Raw genomic sequence first — 23,365 nt, 5'->3', positions numbered from 1 at the left:
TCTCGTGCTGGGTCCCATTGCCTCTGTGGCGGTGATCAGGGGGAGGACTCATTGTTAAGAGCTCTCCAGGTCAAATCAGAGGGAGGAGGGATGATTAGGAGCCCTGCTTCTTTCTCCAGGACATACAGGACCCATTTCAAGACTTGGGTTGAGGGGGACTATTGGGACTCACACCCTAAGTTGACTGCCTGAGGTCTGTGCACCTTTGGAGTCTCTCCCTGCTCTGTACTAGGGTTCCTGGACCATTTCCCCACGTTGGAGTTGCAGCTGCTTTGGTGGAAAGGGAGCCCTACATGCCTTTTCGTCTCATGGCCCTGGGTGCTAACAGAACTAGGGTCAGCTGGCTTGGTACAACTCACCATCTGCCACGCCTCACAAATAGAACACTGCTTGATTTGACCCAATGCTTTGTTGGCTGCTCTGCCATGCCTGTTTAGGGGCAGATAACTTGGCAGGGAGACATTGTAGCAGAAGCTCATGGTGGGTTAAACTGCAGGAGTGTTAGGAGGAGCAGGAAGCTGAAAAGAAAACTGAAGAAATGAAGGCAGAAACAATCAAATCGCCAACTGCCTGCTGCCACAGAGACAGCAAATCTGGTGGCAAGTAATAGCAGCAGGGATGTGGCCAGAGCATGCAGCTCCAAAACACTGATCCACTTGCATGAGCTTCAGAGCGGAAGGGAGCAAACCAGACATGCAGAACTGTGGTAGACAGTGGGCTGCAGAAATGTATGGTGGCTGATAGATTTCAGCCACTTGTAGATAGCAGCACTGGAGAAATCACTCTCTCTTAAAGGTCTCTCCACTTACAGTTTCAGCTACAGAACACCTTGCTTCTCTTGACTATGCCCCAGACAGTCTGTCTTCCCTCTTAAGTCTCAGAGCTTTATATGTATGTCTCCAACTACTCAGTCCTCATCAGCTGTTTCTCCCGGGATGCCAGTTTGTGCAGTTATCAGCAATTCAATACGATGGCGGTAGGTACTATATAAAAAAGATTGGCTAGATTGATCAGATAATGCCATTTTCCCAGCCCATTTCAAATCGAGAAGTAGAGGCTTGGGCTGGGAGACATGATCTCAAATTTAATCATTTATATAAAAGTTTTCTTTTTTAAAAAAAATGGGGTTTATTATAAGTTACACTTTATGGTTGAAATGTGTCCAACAATACATAGATTTGAACCTCATGCAGATCAGCATGGAACCTGCTGGATATTGCTGGATATTCTTTGAACATTTTTTTCCCCTCATCTAAGAACATTTGAAAATATTCCTGAAATGGATACAATTTTCATGCATGGGGGAAAAAGTAAATTAACATCAACAATATGGTATATTAAAGAATATGAAGCATACCAGTGAAATTGCAGGGTAGTAGAAAAGTGAAAAGGTCAACCTAAGGTTGGATTCTCCAACAGCAGTATATGAGTAATTCCCATTCTCTTCAATGAGTGTTACTCATATCTTTGTGTAGAATTCACATGGTTCATTTGTAATGCTCCACACTGCTTTGCAGGAAACCTAAACTTGGATTTCTCATAGTAGTCCTTCATTGGCCAGCATGGACCAAAATCTCTTAAAGCAACATGCTTAACCCTGGTAAAGGAAGTGGTCTGGAATTCCTGCTGCTCAGTTAAGGAGCAATGATAAAGCAAGAAGTTTATCTAATCCTTTTTGATTAGAAGGACTGTGACAGAGGAATTAAAACTTGATGTGTAGATGAAATGGGAAATAATGGGGAAACCTCAATATTATCAAAGACACTGATCACCTGAGGGAGACAGAGTTTACATTGAGGAAAGTAATAATGCAGTACAAAACATTTCAAACGGCTCAACATACAAGCAGATAAGAGTGTTCCTATGCAGACAATTTTTTAGGAGGTACTTTGAAAACCATCCTTGTCTTAATATATAAGTTTTACTTCAGCGGCTTGTAAGAAGAAAAGTTCAGATACCAATTTAATTAGTCATGCATTTATCCAAATGCTTAAGTGTCAAATGCAAATAACTCTGCATCTATGCTCAGGGATACCTGAATGATTTTGAATTATTACTGCCCTTTCAGGATGTGCATTGCTTGGTACTTTGAAAAAGTTTGACAAGTTTGAGTAGCAAATGTTATCAGAAATGAAGATCACATTGCCCTTATGCATATATTTCTAAAAGCCTTCATATTTTTACAGTACCAGTCTTGAAAACTCAACATTTTAATATAATCATAAATGTCACCAAGAATCACTTACACAATTCCTCAGTGCAGCATGAATTTTAATTTTCAATGACTTTATTGAGAATGTAAATTTTACAATGAGAAACTTTAACTGCTGTTACACAACTTGCAAATATTTCAAACATAACAGCAATCTTCTATTTTTTTGAATTTTTCTGTTCCATGTTCAGGTCTTGGGATGGATTTTCTTCCTTAGGTTCATTTTCATCTTCCTATAAAACAAAATAAAAAAGCATTACTGGAGTTTCTGAAGAGATACACATTCGGCAGAGCTGTTCATATGTTCAAAAAACATTTACAGAAACAAACCTGTCCATACCTTTCTTTGAGATTCTTTTACATGACTGATAAACGCTGAAGTTACAATAAGTGCAAAATTTTAATCATTAGAAATGTGATCTTAATCAAAAGTTAAATAGAAAATTTTTACCTGCAGCATCAACTAATTTAGCTGCTTTGAGACTCATTACACAAATAAAGAAGCCTCTAAAACATAAAAGGTGAAATTTTATGATATTTAAACTTTTGTAGTGGATGCTATTTCATACCTCCCCTTGGTTCTCGACTGGAGGTTTCCACGAAATTGCTTTTAAAATGCAAGAACTTTCATCACTGTCCTGGAAATTACTTTTGAATAGCATCTGCCATTGAAAAATGTTTCATTTTTTTTTAGACCAGATACGTTTACTTCACCATTTGATAAAAGACAATAAATTTAACTTCAGGGACACTTTATGTGCTGCAGCATCATATTTTTGTCCCATCTAGCATATTTTCTTGACAGGTCTGCCAATTTTCCAATTACTTGTACCACCATATGTTATCTGAAGATCAGTCAGGTCTAAAATAGGAAACATGAGCATGTCAGGCAGCAGCATGCTTACAATATTCTACAGCTTCAACTCCAGGAGTAGGGCTCATAATTCACTGTGAGCTCCTCTGGAGCATATTGAATAAATAAAGTGACATCATAATGCCCGTTTCCATAGGAATGAATAGTATCTTGTGTCCAATACAAAATGTTGACCTCCAAAGTATAAATTTTGGCATCTTGAAAAAATATTTCATGAGACAACTTGTAACCCATCTCAGCAGAAAGAGTCCTGCAAACTCATTCACAGTACAGACTGTCCTATCTTCACACTGGACACATTTTGTTTTACAAAACAAGAAATGTTACTCAGTCTCAGTAAAACAAACAAAAATACATTGAAATTTGGGCGCTATAAAGTGTTCTGGTTTACATGAAAACCCAAACACAAAGGGAGGATGGTGTAATGTTTGGAACCCCAGCCTAGGTACAAGAGACCTAGGTTGTGTTTCCTGTTTTGACGCAGGTTACCTGTGTAACCTTGGAAAAGTCACTTTGTCTCTCTGTGCCTCAGTTCCTCAGCTGTAAAATAGAAATAATAGCACTTTCCTAATTCACTGGTTTGTTGAGGATAAAAATATTAAATATTCTGAGGTGCTCTGACACTATGGTAATGGGGCCACATAAGCCCATAAGACAGATAAAGAGTATTGATGGAAACTACCTAGCTAAGTAAATATGGCCATGCATTTCACTATACATAACATACATTTGCAGAGTTAGTTGTTCTATTTAGAAGGACATAATATATTCTGCACATAAATCTCCCCCCCACCTGCCACACACCTTGAAAGAAACATTTTGATTTACATTGCTCACTAAGGGCCAAATGCAAATACATTCACTTTCATGAGCTATTTTTGCTGAATAATTTCCATCTTGGTAGGAATGGAGCCCATGGTAGGAATGGAGATTGAGGCATCACGAGATTTTTCACACAACACAGTCAACCTGTGGAACTCCTTCCCAGAAGATGTTGTGAAGGTCAAAACTATAACAGGGTTCAAAAAAGAATTAGATAAATTCACTGAGGATAGGTCCATCAATGGCTATAAGCCAGGATGGGCAGGGATGGTGATCCTAGCCTCTGTCTGCCAGAAGCTGCCAATTGGCAACAGGGGATGGATGACTTGATGATTACTTGTTCTGTTCATTCCTTCTGGGGTACCTGCCATTGGCCACTGTTGGAAGACAGGATACTGGGCTAGACAGACCTTTGGTCTGACCCAGTATGGCCGTTCTTACATTCTTAGAAGTCTCATATAGATACTGCTGAGAAGGGATGTGTACTGAGCTCAGAGGCACCTCGTCAGCCCAGGCAAGTGAGGCACAGCCTAACCAAGAATCCCCAAAAGCTACCAAATACATTTTGCATATTCTTTTTTATGTAATTGATAAATATATACAGATTTAAGGACAAATTGTGATTTGATTAAAATGTCACAACTCATTCTCTCCAGCGCTGAAACACAATACCAGATAGTTTGGAGAACATAGTGCTGTGTGGTGATCAACTCTTGGTGTAGCTAATAGTGCTCCAAGAAGCTGCCTAGTTACCATGACAATTTACCAGACCCAGGAGTCACTTTATAAGGGCACTGATGTGGTAAGTACCACTCGATGAGGCCATGGCAGAATTGTAGCAACGAAGCCCAGACTGTAGGGTGTTTTCTGCTGGGTGGGGTGGGGGGAGGGATGGGTAGGGTTGCAACCCGTTCGGGTTTTACCCATGTCACAAACAGATGGTTAAGGGTTAATGTCTCTTTTACCTGTAAAGGGTTAAGAAGCTCAGTGAACCTGGCTGACACCTGACCAGAGGACCAATAGGGGGATAAGATACTTTCAAATCTTGGTGGAGGGAAGTCTTTGTTTGTGTTGTTTGTTTTGTTCGTTGTTCGCTCTTGGGACAAAGAGGGACCAGATGTACAACCAGGCTCTCCAAATCTTTCTGAATCAGTCTTTCATGTTTCAAAATTGTAAGTATAGCCAGGCAAGGCGGATTAGTCTTATGCTTGTTTTCTTTCAACTTGTGAATGCTTTTCCTTTTGCTGGAAGGATTTTTACCTCTGTTTGTTGTAACTTTGAATCTCAGGCTGGGGGGCACGGGGGTAGTCCCTCTAGTCTATATGAATCTGAGTACCCTGTAAAGCATTTTCCATCCTGATTTTACAGAGACAAATTTTACCTTTTCTTTCTTTAATTAAAAGCTTTCTTTTTAAGAACCTGATTGATTTTTCCTTGTTTTAGAATCCAAGGGATTGAGTCTAAACTCACCAGGGATTGGTGGGGGGGAAAAGGAAGGGGGAAGGGTTAATTCCTCGTTTATGATCCAAGGAGTTTGGATCGGTATGAAGCTTCCCAAGGCAACCCAGAGAGGGAAAAGTCTGGGGGGAAAAGGAGGAGATGGTTAATTTCTCCTTGTTTTAAGACCCAAGGGGTTTGGGTCTTGGGTTCCCCAGGGAAGGTTTTGGGGGAACAGAAGTGTGCCAGACACAGACTTCTGGCAGGTGGCAGCGTTATCAGATCTAAGCTAGAAATTAAGCTTAGAAGGGTCCATGCAGGTCCCCCACATTTTTACTCTAAAGTTCAAAGTGGGGGAAAAAGCCTTGACATGGTGAGCAGCGTTGGGATTTCTAAGAACCAAAAGCCAGTGAGTTTTTTTTTTCTCTCCTTTCCAACTGCTTGGAAAGCAGCCTGAGGGCAGAGGTGTTAAGTTTTTAACAAGAGTCTTTGCTAGGAGGAGGCTTCAAGCTGAGAGCAAACAGACAGCAAAAAGGCATTCACAAGCTGAATTGTTTTCTTTCTTTCTACCTCTCCGGTATAGCTAGTTAGAAAATCTCTGTTAACCAAGCAGCCCTGAGCTGCAGGGGGGTGTCGCCAGCACAAGATAACAGAAAAATGAGTGCCAAGAAAGCAACTAAACAGGAGCTGACTAGGCAGGAAGCAGAGGAGAAAGCCAAAGTGGCTGACCACAGGAGAGAGATGGAAAGGAGAGAAAGAGAAGAGAAAGCCACAGAGGCTGCCCGGAGGAGATCTAAGGAGACGAAACAAAAAGAAATAGAAATAAAAGAAAAAGAAATGGAAGAGAGGGAAAGAGAGAGAAAGCATGAACTGGACTTAGCACAGGCTAGGCCGGATGTACCAGCCAACCCTAACAACCCTTCTCCAGGTACTGTTCCCCATCCCAGGAAATTCCCCTCCTACAAGGCAGGTGATGACACTGAGGCCTTCTTAGAAAATTTTGAAAGGGCCTGCCTTGCGTACAATATCTCTGCAGACCAGTACATGATACAGCTGAGGCCACAGCTCAGTGGACCCTTAGCAAAGGTGGCGGCCGAAATGCCTAGGGAAAATATGAACGATTATAAACTTTTTCAAACCAAAGCCAGAATCAGAATGGGGCTAACACCTGAGCATGCCCGTCGGCGGTTCAGAGCCCTAACGTGGAAACCAGATGTGTCATTCACCCGACACGCCTACCACATTGGAAAGAATTGGGATGCCTGGATATGAGGAGCAAATGCTAACTCTCTGGCAGAGCTATCTTTCCTAATGCAAATGGAGCAGTTCTTAGAGGGTGTTCCTGAGGAAATAGAAAGGTACATCCTAGATGGGAAGCCCAAAACTGTAACCGAGGCGGGGGAGATTGGAGCCAAATGGGTGGAAGTGGCAGAAAAGAAGAAAGCTACTAGCAAGGGGAGCGAATATCACAGGGGGCAAACAGAAAATAAACCCTATCACTGAGGGCAACCCAAGACCCCACCTACAACCCAAGGAAAGCCCCAGACACCCTATTGTCCCACCTCACCAGTCTCCAGCAACCTACTGCGGCCCAGTGACCAGTCAGCTGGGCGATGCTTTAAATGTAATGAACTGGGACATATAAAGGCCAACTGCCCCAAGAACCCCAGCCAAGTGTGGTTCATTACACCACCATCACACCACAGATCCCCAGGCTCAGATGCCTCTCAAATACCCTCGGAGCAAAGGGAAACCTTGAGAGTGGGCGGAATGAAGGGTATCGCGTGGAGAGACATGGGGGCACAAGTGTCAGCTATCCACCAATCCTTAGTGGACCCCAAATTCATCAACCCAGAGGGCCAAGTGACAATTTACCCATCATGTCAAAATCTGTAAACTTGCCTACAGCTGAACTGCCTGTCCAGTACAAAGGCTGGTCAGGAATATGGACTTTTGCAGTCTATGACAATTATCCCATCCCCATGCTACTGGGGGAAGACTTGGCCAGCCAGGTGAAGCGGGCCAAGAGGGTGGGAATGGTTACACGCAGCCAAGCCAGGTAAGCTTCCAGACCCATCCCTGTTCCTGAGCCGTCCACAAGAGCCCCGTCTGTGTTACCAGAGACCCAGGCAGAGGTGGTGGACCCGGATCCCCTACCAACGACGGCAACAGCCATAGTGCATCCAGTCCCAGAACCGGAACTGGAAGAGCAACCAACACCAGAACCGTTGCCAGCACTGACGTCAGCGCTTGCAAACCCATCTACCACTCCAACGCCAGAGGGCGCCAGCGGGCCTGAACTGGCAGAAGAAGCAGACAACCCTACCCAAAAGGCTCAGCCAGAGCCTGAAATATCACATAGTGCACCAGCGGAAAGCGGTTCACCATCAACGAAAACAACTCCATCACCTACATCGCTTCCAAAGGGACCAAGCCCAAGTCCATAGTCTAAGGAGGAACTGGTGTCTCCAGCTTCAAGGGAACAGTTCCAGACTGAGCAGGAAGCAGATGACAGCCTTCAGAAAGCTTGGGCGGTGGCACGGAGCACCCCACCGCCTCTCAGCTCTTCTAACCGATCCCGGTTTGCTGTAGAACAATGACTTTTATACAAGGAGACTCTTTCCGGTGGACACCAGGAAGACTGACATCCTCAAAAACAGTTGGTAGTTCCAACTAAGTACCGGGGAAAGCTCTTAAGCTTAGCCCATGATCATCTTCTGGGGTGAACAGAACCAAAGACAGGTTGGGGAAGTGCTTCCACTGGGAGGGGATGGGCAAGGACGTTGCTAATTATGTCCAGTCTTGTGAGTTGTGCCAAAGAGTGGGAAAGCCCCAAGACCAGGTCAAAGCCCCTCTCCAGCCACTCCCCATAATTGAGGTTCCATTTCAGCGAGTAGCTGTGGATATTCTGGGTCCTTTCCCAAAAAAGACACCCAGAGGAAAGCAGTACATACTGACTTTAGTGGACTTTGCTACCCGATGGCCGGAAGCAGTAGCTCTAAGCAACACCAGGGCTAACGCTGTGTGCCAGGCTTTAACAGACATTTTTGCCATGGTAGGTTGGCCCTCCGACATCCTTACACATTCAGAAACTAATTTCCTGGCAGGGACCATGAAAGATCTGTGGGAAGCTCATGGCGTGAATCACTTGGTTGCAACCCCTTACTACCACTAAACCAATGGCCTGGTGGAGAGGTTTAATGGAACTTTGGGGGCCATGATACGTAAATTCGTAAATGAACACTCCAATGATTGGGACCTAGTGTTGCAGCAGTTGCTTTTTGCCTACAGGGCTGTACCACATCCCAGTTTAGGGTTTTCACCATTCAAACTTGTGTATGCCACGAGGTTAAGGGGCCATTACAGTTGGTGAAACAGCAATGGCAGGGGTTTATGCCTTCTCCAGGAATTAACATTCTAGACTTTGTAAGCAACCTACAAAGCACCCTCCGACACTCTTTAGCCCTTGCTAAAGAAAACCTAAAGGATGCTCAGGAAGAGCAAAATGCCTGGTATGATAAACATACCAGATAGTGTTCCTTCAAAGTAGAGGACCAGGTTATGGTCTTGAAGGCGCAGCAGGCCCATAAGATGGAAGCATCATAGGAAGGGCCATTCACGGTCCAAGAGCGCCTAGGACCTGTTAACTACCTCATAGCATTCCCCACCTCCACCCTAAAGCCTAAAGTGTACCATGTTAATTCTCTCAAGCCCTTTTATTCCAGAGACTTAAAGGTTTGTCAGTTTACAGCCCAGGGAGAAGATGACGCTGAGTGGCCTGAAGGTATCTACTACGAAGGAAAGAGTGACGGTGGCGTGGAAGAGGTGACCCTCTCCACAACCTTGGAACATCTGCAGTGGCAACAGATCAAGAAGCTGTGCACTAGCTTCGCCCCATTGTTCTCAGCCACCCCAGGACAGACTGAACGGGCATACCACTCCATTGACACAGGTAATGCTCACCCAATTAGAACCCCACCTTATCGGGTGTCTCCTCATGCCCAAGCTGCTATAGAACAGAAGATCCAAAACATGCTATAGATGGGTATAATCCGCTCCTCTACCAGTGCATGGGCATCTCCAGCGGTTCTGGTACCCAAACCAGATGGGGAAATACACTTTTGCATAGACTACTGTAAGCTAAATGCTGTAACTCGTCCCGACAACTATCCAATGCCCCGCATCGATGAGCTATTGGAGAAATTGGGACGTGCCCAGTTCATCTCTACAATAGACTTAACCAAGGGGTACTGGCAGGTACCGCTAGATGAACCCGCCAAAGAAAGGTCAGCCTTCATCACCCATGAAGGGGTGTATGAATTTAATGTGCTTCCTTTCGGGCTGCGAAATGCACTCGCCACCTTCCAAAGACTTGTAGATGGTCTACTAGCAGGATTGGAAGAATATGCAATTGCCTACCTCAGTGATGTGGCCATTTTTTCTGATTCATGGGCAGAACACCTGGAGCACCTGGAAAAAGTCTTTGAGTGCATCAGGCAGGCAAGACTAACTGTTAAGGCTAAAAATTGTCAAATAGGCAAAACCAGAGTGACTTACCTTGGACACCAGATGGATCAAGGAACAATAAACCCCCTACAGGCCAAGGTGGATGCTATCCAAAAGTAGCCTGTCCCAAAGTAAAAAAAAAAAACAGGTCCAATCCTTCTTAGGCTTGGCCGGGTATTACAGGCGATTTGTACCACACTACAGCCAAATCGCTGCCCCACTAACAGACCTGACCAAAAGGACCCAGCCAAATGCAGTTAAGTGGACTGACGAGTGTCAGAAGGCCTTTACCCAGCTTAAGGTGATACTCATGTCTGACCCTGTGCTAAGGGCCCCAGACTTTGACAAACCATTCCTAGTAACCACAGATGCATCTGAGCGTGGTGTAGGAGCAGGTTTAATGCAGGAAGGACCGGATCAAAACTTCCATCCTGTCGTGTTTCTCAGCAAGAAACTGTCTGAGAGGAAAGGCCACTGGTCAGTCAGTGAAAAGGAATGCTATGCCATTGTGTATGCCCTGGAAAAGCTAAGCCCATACGTTTGAGGACGGCGGTTCCAGCTACAAACCAACCATGCTGCGCTAAAGTAGCTTCATACTGCCAAGGGAAACAACAAAAAAGTGCTTCGATGGAGTTTAGCTCTCCAAGATTGTGATTTTGAAATTCAACACATTTCAGGAGCTTCTAACAAAGTAGCTGATGCACTCTCCCGTGAAAGTTCCCCAGAATCAAATGGTTAAAAATTGTCCTTAAAATGTCAAAAGCCTTGTAGTTTACACAATTAGTAGTATATGTAAAGGTGCATGTGTTTTATTAATCTGTTTATTCTAAAGTTCTAGGAAGAAATCACCGCCAGTGTGGTTCCACATTGTCTGAGATTTGGGGGGCGTGTCATAAACAGATGGTTAAGGGTTAATGTCTCTTTTACCTGTAAAGGGTTAAGAAGCTCAGTGAACCTGGCTGACACCTGACCAGAGGACCAATGGGGGGACGAGATACTTTCAAATCTTGATGGAGGGAAGTCTTTGTTTGTGTTGTTTGTTTTGTTCGTTGTTTGCTCTTGGGACAAAGAGGGACCAGATGTACAACCAGGCTCTCCAAATCTTTCTGAATCAGTCTTTCATGTTTCAAAATTGTAAGTATAGCCAGGAAGGCAGATTAGTCTTATGTTTGTTTTCTTTCAACTTGTGAATGCTTTTCCTTTTGCTGGAAGGATTTTTACCTCTGTTTGCTGTAACTTTGAATCTCACACTGGAGGGGTGGAGGAGTCCCTCTAGTCTATATGAATCTGAGTACCCTGTAAAGCATTTTCCATCCTGATTTTACAGAGATACATTTTACCTTTTCTTTCTTTAATTAAAAGCTTTCTTTTTAAGAACCTGATTGATTTTTCCTTGTTTTAGAATCCAAGGGATTGAGTCTAAACTCACCAGGGATTGGTGGGGGGGAAAAGGAAAGGGGAAGGGTTAATTCCTCGTTTGTTTAAGATCCAAGGAGTTTGGATCGGTGTGAAGCTTCCCAAGGCAACCCAGCAAGAGGAAAGTCTGGGGGGGAATAGGAAGGGATGATTAATTTCTCCTTGTTTTAAGACCCAAGGGGTTTGGGTCTTGGGTTCCCCAGGGAAGGTTTTGGGGGAACAGAAGTGTACCAGACACAGATTTCTGGCTGGTGGCAGTGTTACCAGATCTAAGATAGAAATTAAGCTTTGAAGGGTCCATGCAGGTCCTCCACATTTTTACTCTAAAGTTTAAAGTGGGGGAAAAAACCTTGACAATCCAGTTTTTGGCTTCTGTGTCTGGGTGCCATGTAGGGATGCCAGGAGCCCAGTTTTCAGGAACTGTGTCCCAAACCAAGAGTCCAGTTACCACAGAATGGAGGGAGGCACTGGGTCATTAACCCGAGCTAGCCCCTGCTCAGCCAGGGTCACCTGCTACCTGCAAGCAGGCTCCTTTAGATGATTCAGGGAGTGACGGGGGATGGGCAAGAGAAGAGTAAGCGATGGGGGCTGGCCTTGGGGGGAAGAGACGGAGCAGGCGACGGGGCCTCAATGGAAGAGGTTGAGCAGGGGCAGGGTCTCAGGGGTGACCAGCAATTAGAAAGGTGGCTACTCTATGGATGGGGTCTGAGCCCTACACCTCCTCCCCCATTGCTCTGCTGGTGCTTGACCATTATGGGCCATAAGTAGGAATATTTTTGGCTTCCCGAAACTACATATACTATTAATTAATAGGGGGCGCCCTTGAGCTGCTCGGGGCCTTAGCAATTGCTTAGTCTGTTTATGCCTAGCGCTGGTTCTACCCCGCAAGCCAGGCCCCATGCGTGTGCATGAGAAACTGCCACCAAGCCCCATATCAGTTCAGACAGCAGCGGTGGCTCTCAGGTCTGCCTGCTGTTTCTTCACAATAAATAAGGTAAGCTTTTAATAGCTATTACATTATATCTGGTGGGTGTGGGCGTGTGCGTAAATAACTATTTTGTGATTTGTGCCTCACTTGTTAAAAAACTCATGAGCTGCCATTGGCTGAGCCTTGTGAGACTCCACATAATGGTTCAGGTGAAGAAGACTGTTGGTGGATAGGATGTGTGCACCTTCCTGGTTCATTTGATTTAGTTAACTGGAGAAACACAATGATCTGTTGCAGTGTTATGAAGAAATAACTGTTTTAGGGCTATCTTGACAACAGTTTCAATTACCTGGTAATGCTCCACTTTGTTACTAATTATTTGATCTTGTGGGTGGGCTACTTTGTCACTACAAAGTATCACAGGGATAGCTGTGTTAGTCTGAATCCACAAAAACAGGAAGGAATCCGGTGGCACCTTAAAGACTAACAGATTTATTTGGGCATAAGCTTTCGTAGGTAAAAACCCCACTTCCTCAGATGCATGGAGTGATCAGATCCATGCATCTGAAGATGTGGGTTTTTTACCCATGAAAGCTTATGCCCAAATAAATCTGTTAGTCTTTAAGGTGCCATCGGACTGCTCATTGTTTTTGCTGCTACAGCTTCTGGAATCAGTAGCTTCTGGAGATGAATTACTATAGTTTGCTTGATTTGATGCAATTATGAAAAAAGTATTCCCTTTACTTCTGTTTTAAGCAGGGAATGGTGTGCCCAAGACACTTCCAAGGTTTAATCTCATGCTGAAGATAAAGGGTAGTCTGGGACCAGAAACAACCTTGGAGAAGCCCATGGCCATATGATGACTATGAGTCTTGCACTAACATGTAAAATGTGTTGTCTGCATGACAGCTGAAGACAATAAATCTTGGGGAATTCAAAAACTAAGTTAAGTAGTAGCTCTCTGAGTTCTTCTAGGCAGACAAGCAAGATGTTTCATTTCTAGGTGACTCATCTGTAGGGAAGCTGCAAGTCGACCTCACACATTTGTAAGTTTTTAAAGAGTTGTCCAAGAGTTCATTATTTTTCTAGTTCATGTGACTTTCACCTCCAATCAACGTCTCCCTTATTCTTTATCCCTTCTTGGCTGCCAGCACCCAATTCCCAATCTCCCCAACACTTACTCCTGCCCTGACATACCCTCTCCCAACTCTTTGCAACACACTTGTCCTGCGATCCTACTTCTGAGCTCCTGCATATCTAACGAAGATGCAGACAGAGGCTTACAAACAGGAAATACAGGCAAAGAAGAGGCGGTAACCTCACTTCTCATTCTCTCTGAGAGTCAAGGGAGGGATAGGTATCGAGGGACTTTTATTCTCTCCTAGGGCAAACAAGAAGTTGTGAAAATTTCACTTTGTGCAAGTACGGTAAAAATTATATGAATTTTTAGTGAGTTTTTAGCATCACTGGAACAAATTAAGTTTACTCCCCTTTACTGCTCTACCAAGTGCTTTAACATTAACGTAGAGAGACCACGTCTAGATGGTAGTTAATTCTATATTCATTCAGTCCATGGCCTAGGGTGCTAATTAATGTCAACTGTGATAGCAATTTTTGTGATGTGCATTCCTATTAATTTGGAAGTTAAATGTGATTGCCACGTTACTTGGGATGGATCTGGATCAGCATTCCAAATATATTAACAATCCCCTGACCTGGCAGGTCCCACTATCCCTTGAGTTTGTTAACTGGCTATTACAGTAAAATTACAGTTTCCATGCAATTTTTGAAAACACGATTTCCTATACTTCAAGAAGATTTCTTATTATATAGAGAATATTTAACTGGTTGTGGTTTCTAAAGTCACTCACAATGTTTGAATTTTCAGCTAAGTGGACTATTTAGCCTAATTATCAAGGAATGATGCTGAATAGACTGAAGATTAAACATGTTTAATATATTTGCTTTACTAATTACCACCTACAGTTATACAGCTTCTCATCATTAAGGAACTCACACTATATGGATTGCATATATAAGGGGTTCATTCACCCACAGTTGGAACACACCAACTGTTCTACACCAGCAAGTCTGGGTTTTCTTATAAGAGACAGTGAAGAGGCATTTTTGCAGGGCAAATCTTAGGTGGGAACAATAATTACCCAATAAAAAGTCTTCTATTTTTAAGTTAACCATTCAAAACCAGTCTAGGTTGGCAGACAACATTAATATCATTGGTGGCTATTTAGTGGCTTCTGGTAAATGGTCACATTCTAGTTTCCAGTGGACAGATGCTCTGCCATCACAAAATTCATCCTCACAACTAGCATTAGTGATTCACATTTCCACTATTTTCTTTTTGCTTATTTTAACCATCCTGCTTATAGCCTAGTATATTCGAATAGATTTTTAAACTGTACAGGCTTTAGAAAAGCTTGAGATGGAATATTCTCATATTTAGGTTCATATGTAAAAAGATTGACAAAATTGTTACGAATAGATGGCAAAGATCAAATTCACCCTAGTTTCTACCGTTTTCACCTACTGATAACAACAGGTCCAAATTCTGAAAAAGCCAGTGCGAACAAATGTCTTGCAAAGTCTCTGAAAAATAACCTTTAACACAGGCTCTGGTGGATTGTATGAGAGAACTAGTTCTAGAGCTAATAACCTGTTCCAAGATTGCAATCCCACCCACACCTAGGAGTTCCACTTCAGAGAAAGACAGTGACTTCTATCTGTCTCACTGCAATTGCTGCAATGACATTTCAGATGGCCAGGTCTCCCAGGTCATTCCAGGCTTTATAGTGTGGTTCATATTGTAACCAACATCCTGAATTGCAGTAATAAATGAACTTGGGAGCCAATGCAGAGCACAAGTATTATGAGTTTAATGGTAATTTAAGTTAACAGCCACAAAATATATGAAACTTATTTACATTTAACAGCCCTAATATTACTTTCACATTGGAATAAATTAAGATTACCTGTCTGTAACTGCTGTTCTTTTATAGTTGTGATAACAGATCAAACTCCTCTGTCTACACACAGTAACTGGGATCTGATGGCTCAGACTGGTAAATTGGGTCCAAAAATTTTTTTAAAGGGGCCTAAAATCCGTATTTTAAAAGTTGAGAAAGGGAGAGAGAGAAGGAGGTATGGCCATGCAAATTGGGGGCATAGGCAGCATGTCACACCCACTACTATACTTTAGACCAAAGAAAAGTGACAGGGAAAATGGGGTGAGAGGTGGTGAGAAAATTGTATTACAACCACTATCCTCAGAGCATTATAGGTACCAGTATGTTATTTTCACTTCTACAAAGCTGCTAATTATGAGAGATCCAATTCCTAGAAAATACAAAGCTTAAAGGATGACTTATTTCCCAAACACATGTGAGCATGTATAAAAATAAAAGCAAAATGAACTCTCATAAAATTCATGTCATCTGGCCTTGATCCCCTTTACAGGAAAGGGTGAGAGTAAAAAAAGCTGCAGTTCGTGTATAAGAAAGAACACCACACAGAGTTTTGAGTGTTCCTTTTTCATCCTTTCACTCAAAAACACGTCACTTTCTTTACATTCCCATTAGTGGCTATCTGACGTCTCGAAGAAAAAAATGAATCAGACAGTTACTAACTCCACAGGAAATTAGAGACAATTCTATATATAGAACATACCACACTACATCTGTCTGTTCAGTGTGCTATGAGACACAATGATCTAGATTTGTGCTCTAACACATACCTATAATTTGCCTTCTATACATGTCATATGTAAGAAAAAATATGAAAGAACTCTAAGCCTACAGTTTCATGACAAAGAATAGTGAGGAATGTGTTTTGTTATGTATCAAAAAGGAGAGACAGACATCTAAATACCCTCTACTACACAGAAACATCTAATAGCAGAAAGATACTAATTTTGTGATGCATAAAATTTAAGCTAGATTAAAAGCCAAACAGGTAGCTACTAGTATAATATTATGGACATCCTAACAAGGGGAAAAGTAGGACCTGACCTACAATACAGTAGTACAACAAAGAATGTCTAAAAGCTTAATTGTGGAAAGTCATATTCTTGTACTTGACTGTGGAAGAACTACCATGATTTGTGAATTAAGGTACTATTCAGCACTGGTAAGGGTGTTAGGGTGGCCACTACAATTAGACACCAAAGATATCAAAACTATAGAGTACTTCCAACTTTAACAACCAAAAAGTACTGAAAATTGACTGGTTAGTGGCCAGAAACCTAACAGAAAAAGATTACTTACTCTATTCAAGAGCAAGGAAAATAATCCTGGTATATTCTCCAAAAGAATAAATGATGTTACATCTCGGAGGGAGCTGTTCATCCTAACAGTTCATCTGACCTGGATCTTATGGAGGTCATAAATGCACCATCAGAGAATTGTGAAGCTCGATCAAAATATGTCCTTCCTGATTAACATGCTAATACAGGCAGTGCAGGGTGACTCACCACTGGAGTAGGGGTGGAATAGGCCATCTCAGCAGAACCAAAGCAGCTTTACACATTGGCGTACACTGAAGACAATCAGTGAAGGGACTTGATGCAGATGAGGTCCTTGGGAACTTATCTTTGCTATCCCTGTTGCAAGACACTGCTGCACTGAGTGTTGAAAGGCACTAAGGCCTACAATAGGGAATGGCCTTGAGTTTTAAGTTTGCCAAAACAACAACAACTGAGTGACCTCTGAAATTCACTACAAGGTATTGATAAGTGCCCATCGCAAGACATGATGGTCCACTAATTCAGACAGCGCTGAAGCATGCAACCCTTTTTCAGCTTGCACATAACACTACTTACGTCTATAATTTTGACCGAACAGTTCATTTAAATAAGTATGGCTACTCACTAACACTAGCCCTATAGAAGTATCTACATATACAGGATGCATAAGTCACATTGAATGGTACTTAAAATCTTTGTTTCCTTTTCCCCTTAACTTTCCCACTTTCTTTGTTTTTACTGGAGCACTTAAGGTTTAGGAGCAATTCTTTTCAGAGCAAAATGACTGTTTGAGAACATTCCTTTACTAAGATCTCAGCTATAATATTTGTATCATTAAAGTCTGAGGCAGAAGACAGACATTTTATCAATTACATCACACAGACTCTGGTAATCAAAACATCACTGAGATGAAGGTAAAATCTATCTGCAAACATTTTCAAGGTTCTTCCCACATACCTCATCGGGCAGGGATTTAAGAAGCTGTTGTGGTTTTTCTTTTGGTGTTAAATTCCTATCTGTTTTCAGCATAAATGGCCAAATTTGGAGGAAAGTGGCTACAGATCAGAGATAAATTAATCTAACTAGTAAGCAAGAAAAGACAGAGACCATCATGTGCTGAAGTGCACAAGCTATTTTTCTTCCAAAACCTCTCCTCAAAAAGTATAAGAAAAAATCTAAGGAAGGGTAGTACAGGAATATGGAATATTACTAGAATAGTTCTTTACCAGTGGATATTAGACACAAACATAAATTTCTTATGATGGATGGCAGGTTTGTCACTGCAGCTATGCAGTGATAAGGCAGCTGTTTGTTTCCCAAGGAAAGGAGACCCTTGCTACATGGATCATTTTCATAGTGACAGCCTCGACAAGTTTGACATTTGCTTCATGAAGTATTCTGAAGCAGCCATCAAGAAAATGCACCCACTGGGATCACTGGAAAGCTGACAGTCTTACCTTTTAAAGTATATCTCCATTAATTCTTACTGTCAAACCCCACCAATTTCCTACAACAAAATCTTTGCAGATCTGAAATAATGGAAGCTATGAATAAGAAAACCATTTTAATGTAAGCAAACATGACATCAATTAACTGGTTGCAGTTCCCTGCCCTCATTTTGTTCAGTAAAAAGAGCAAAGCTAAAGTGATGATGAATATTGTTTCAAAAGGAGTACCGAAATTATGTAGTAAATAGCATCGTACTCTAGGTGGCAATAGAAGACCAAGAGAATTATTTTGCTAACAAAGAGCTTATTTAAGATTTACAAGCAGCTGCATGTTTATGTTAAAACAAACCCCTTTAACTTACAGTGGTACAAGAAATTTAAGTATTTCAGATAGTTTGTCAGTGTTTCGTATTTTTCATCGACTTGCTTCTAATTTTGATTAAAGGGATAAATGTGCCATTGCAAGATTCCTTACTGCAAATTTCACTTAATTCTCACTATAGCACTAGGATTTTATGCCAGCTTTCAAACCCTCCATCTGTTTCTCCCTCTTCTTATGAGGCAGCCATTCCATTCAGTGGCCTCTTTGGCTGACTGCCACTGCAGTTGGTATTTTCAGATGGGCAGGTGGTGCTTGGAACCAAACAGTTGTCTTACAAGTTCAGCTAATTTTAATTTGTAGAAAATACTAAGAAAATGTTTGTTCTTTAGCCATCTGAGTCTGTCTTAACTTTTGAAAGCATTAGATTTACATACTTTAAACCTTATGAAAAAATGCTTATATATTGTTATGGATCTAAAAGACAACTATTAAATGAATGCAAAATGACTTAAGAAGCATTGCCTGTCTGTGTACAAAGGTAGGCTCCATTAATTTTCTCTTAAGTCTCAGAGTGTGTACTTGTTTTAACTTCCAAGCAAGAATTTGGCACTATTAAGAGTATGATATTTGCAAAAAGCCATCTTCTAACCATTCAGTTTCACATTCACATATGCAGCTATACATATAAAGAAATAATATTTTTATATTAATGTGATATTGTCAGTAGATTTTTTTATGAAGTAGAAAAGCATGGTCAAAGAAGCTTCAATTTCTATATTACCTGAACATTACATTGCTAAATAAAGAATAACCATCCATAGACTAACAATGCATGTGTTAAAACTATTTCTAAAAAGTACAATACTTTCAATCTTTATTTATTCCAATTACATTCTCTTTATTAATTAAATTCTCTTAATCTACATTGTACATTTGCTTTTTTTGCCTATACTCTTGATGCTAAGAGCAAGTGCAGATATCTAGTGTACTAATATATAGTAGGTGCACAAGGACAGAAATCTGCTAAATCTCCACACTGAAGAGTTAATATTTTATTTTAACCAATTCCATTTTTTAAAAAGTTCCATTTAAATAAAATCCTTAAGAAGTTATTTTCAATTGTTCATGCTTTTTTAACTACTTTCCTAAATAAGCTTCAATATACAGTCTTTTAGCAATAGGTCTCAACACTATTTTAATTCTCCTCAAAATACTTAATGACATTAAATATCAAAGCATATGCAGATACATAACATAAAATACTTCCCCAAACTATGGGCAAGAATTTTATAGATCTAAGACACACAAAAGATATCACCTTAAATACCGCTGAAGTGAATGTTTTAAACTGCAAGAGAAACTTAATATAATACCACTGAATAATACATTTATCTCAATAACTGAAAAAATATTGACCATAATGAAAATGTTTTAGATAAAATGAGTGCACTGCATGCTTCTGACCAAAATTAATCAGAGTTTTAATGTTTTACAATTCCACCATAATTCTTTAAATGGTGCATTTATTTCATAGTAATAAACACTCGGTTCATTAAGTAAAGTTCAAAATCCGTGTTATGCGCTACATTAAACAACCTTTGCCCCTTTTCTTCTGTATTTCTTGATTCAGTTTTCCAATGCACTGAATAAGCAATCGAGGAACACAATTAAATTTCATGACTCTGCATATCTGGGATTCTTATTTCATTTAATACAAAGGGCAATTAATGTACCGTTATACACTGAATTCCAACTTTAGTGGGCCATGATAAATACTGAAATGAACATACAGGAAATGCTTAATTAAATTACTGTAAAAAGCTGAACCAAAGTTTTCCTTGTGACAGGAGAAAATGCATATTTAATTAGAAAAAAAAATCTAAAACTGGATTATGAATTGAAAGTAATTTGGGAACTCTTAGCAAACCTAGCTGAAATGTGTGCAGTAAATGTGACAGCTAACAATACATGAACTGCTGAAGAGAGATTTTCTCTCATTTTTCCCCTCCTCTCTTACTTTAAAATATGGGATCTTTCTATGTAGTGAATGCAGCAACATGGTGATGGCAGAAAACGATACAATAAAAGTCTCTGTATCTCTTGGAATGTATGTATTTTAAAATCAACCTGTTAATGAAGAATCCGGTGTTAGAGGGAGTGGAAAAGATATAGGAACATTCAAAGTCTATACTACAGAGAAGGATAAGAGGAGGAAGACAAGACAGACTGAAGGAACAGATCTTTCTTTTTTTTTAAAACATGTATTACATGGAACTCCTGCCCACATAAATAATGGCTGTCATTCTCTCATTATGACATGAACAAACCAATCTAGCTTTGCTCTTGAGGTTTATGATGTTATCAGAAACGCCAGTGGAATTACAGATTTATTATATATTGTACTGATCTGAGTATTTTATGTCTTCTTATTACTGGCAGCATTAATACTCCTTCAGCTAAAAGTTACACTTACAAATCAGTGGTGAGAGGATAGACCACATTCTGGCTACTCAGTGCAAAAAAAGCCCTAGATGTTTTTTCACTCTGCTCTAGTTTCCTCACCATAACGCATGGGGAAGCCACCTTGTATTCCATCTGCAACATGAGCTGTAAGGGTCATATGTGCCCACTGAAGTCAATGAGAGTTATTTCACTCATTTCAATGTGCAATGGGTCAGGTCCCAAAGAAGTATTCTAAGGCATGGATTAGCTCACATCTTTATGCATGTATATCCCTAATCTAGCAATGAAAACTACAAAAACCTTCCATGTCCCACAGAAATTATTCATGGTTTTAATGTGGAGGTGGAGGATGGAACATTGGCAATCAGAATGTGAATGTACTTTTGTACTTCCAGGGAGTCAGAATTTGTACTTTCATGTGTAGACTTATGTCACGGTATAATCCCCCACTCTGAACCTTAGCGTCCAAAAGATGGGGTACCAGCATGAATTCCTCTAAGCTCAATTACTAGCTTAGTACTTGTAGCGCTGTCACCAACCAGGAATTCCAGTGCCTGGTACACTCTGGTCCCCCCAAAACCTTGCCCAGGGACCCCCAAGACCCAGTCCCTCTGGATCTTAACACAAGGAAAAGCAGCAAAGAATCCTGTGGCACCTTATAGACTAACAGACGTTTTGGAGCATGAGCTTTCGTGGGTGAATACCCACTTCTTCAGATGCATGTGGTGGAAATTTCCAGGGGCAGGTATATATATGCTAGCAAGCAAGCTAGAGATAACGAGGTCAGTTCAATCAGGGAGGATGAGGCCCTGTTCTAGCAGTTGAGGTGTGAAAACCAAGAGAGGAGAAACTGGTTCTGTAGTTGGCAAGCCATTCACAGTCTTTGTTCAGTCCTGAGCTGATGGTGTCAAATTTGCAGATGAACTGAAGCTCAGCAGTTTCTCTTTGAAGTCTGGTCCTGAAGTTTTTTTGCTGCAGGATGGCCACCTTAAGGTCTGCTATAGTGTGGCCAGGGAGGTTGAAGTGCTCTCCTACAGGTTTTTGTATATTGCCATTCCTAATGTCTGATTTTGTCCATTTATCCTTTTCCGTAGAGACTGTCCAGTTTGGCCGATGTACATAGCAGAGGGGCATTGCTGGCATATGATGGCGTATATTACATTGGTGGACGTGCAGGTGAATGAACCAGTGATGGTGTGGCTGATCTGGTTAGGTCCTGTGATGGTGTCGCTGGTGTAGATATGTGGGCAGAGTTGGCATCGAGGTTTGTTGCATGGATTGGTTCCTGAGCTAGAGTTATTATGGTGCGGTGTGCAGTTACTGGTGAGAATATGTTTCAGGTTGGCAGGTTGTCTGTGGGCAAGGACTGGCCTGCCACCCAAGGCCTGTGAAAGTGTGGGATCATTGTCCAGGATGGGTTGTAGATCCTTGATGATGCGTTGGAGGAGTTTTAGCTGGGGGCTGTATGTGATGTAGTTTTGAGAATGCTTGGTGGAGATTTTGTAGGGCATTGGCACTCTCACTGAAGGACTGTCTGGATATATGGACTCTCTACTCAGACCCTATGCCACCAGCACTCCCAGCTATCTCCGTGACACCACTGATTTCCTGAGGAAACTACAATGCATTGGTCAGCTCCCAGAAAACACCATCCTAGCCACCATGGATGTAGAGGCTCTCTACACAAACATCCCACACACAGATGGAATACAAGCTGTCAGGAACACTATCCCTGATGATGCCACAGCACAACTGGCTGCTGAGCTCTGTGCCTTTATACTTACACACAACTATTTCAAATTTGATGACAATATATATCTCCAGATCAGTGGCACTGCTATGGGCACCCGCATGGCCCCACAATATGCCAATATCTTTATGGCCGACCTGGAACAACGCTTCCTCAGCTCTTGTCCACTCACGCCCCTTCTCTACCTACGCTACATTGATGACATCTTCACCATCTGGACCCATGGGAAGGAGACTCTGGAAAAATTCCACCACGATTTCAACAGCTTCCACCCCACCATCAACCTCAGCCTGGACCAATCTACACGGGAGGTCCACTTTCTTGACACCACAGTGCAAATAAGTGATGGTCACATTAACACCACCCTATATCGAAATCCTACCGATTGCTATGCCTACCTTCATGCCTCCAGCTTCCATCCCGGACACATCACACGATCCATTGTCTACAGCCAAGCACTGAGGTACAACCGCATCTGCTCTAACCCCTCAGACAGAGACCAACACCTACAAAATCTCCACCAAGCATTCTCTAAACTACAATACCCACACGAGGAAATAAGGAAACAGATCAACAGAGCCAGACGTGTACCCAGAAGCCTCCTACTGCAAGACAAACCCAAGAAAGAAACCAACAGGACTCCACTGGCCATCACATACAGCCCCCAGCTAAAACCCCTCCAACGCATCATCAAGGATCTACAACCCATCCTGGACAATGATCCCACACTTTCACAGGCCTTGGGTGGCAGGCCAGTCCTTGCCCACAGACAACCTGCCAACCTGAAACATATGCTCACCAGTAACTGCACACCGCACCATAATAACTCTAGCTCAGGAACCAATCCATGCAACAAACCTTGATGCCAACTCTGCCCACATATCTACACCAGCGACACCATCACAGGACCTAACCAGATCAGCCACACCATC

The 23,365-nt window shown here is 41.8% G+C and overlaps 1 protein-coding gene across 5 annotated transcripts in view; it reads right to left on the bottom strand.

The window, feature by feature from the left end:
• Nucleotides 1-2,281: 2,281 nt before the first annotated feature.
• The window catches only part of PHF14 (PHD finger protein 14), a 281,202-nt gene continuing 260,118 nt past the window's right edge, over nt 2,282-23,365 (bottom strand). For all 5 annotated transcript variants that reach the window (XM_050938592.1, XM_050938594.1, XM_050938595.1 and 2 more), the window contains one exon: nt 2,282-2,445. In XM_050938592.1, coding sequence (XP_050794549.1) covers nt 2,371-2,445 — 75 coding nt within the window. In that variant the 3' untranslated portion in view covers nt 2,282-2,370. The remainder of the gene's footprint in view (nt 2,446-23,365) is intronic.

This window comes from Gopherus flavomarginatus, chromosome 2, assembly GCF_025201925.1.
Source record: "Gopherus flavomarginatus isolate rGopFla2 chromosome 2, rGopFla2.mat.asm, whole genome shotgun sequence".
Lineage (NCBI taxonomy): Eukaryota > Metazoa > Chordata > Testudines > Testudinidae > Gopherus > Gopherus flavomarginatus.
The sequence above is the reverse complement of the archived record's forward strand: the minus strand, read 5'-3'. Positions and strand labels throughout refer to the sequence as shown.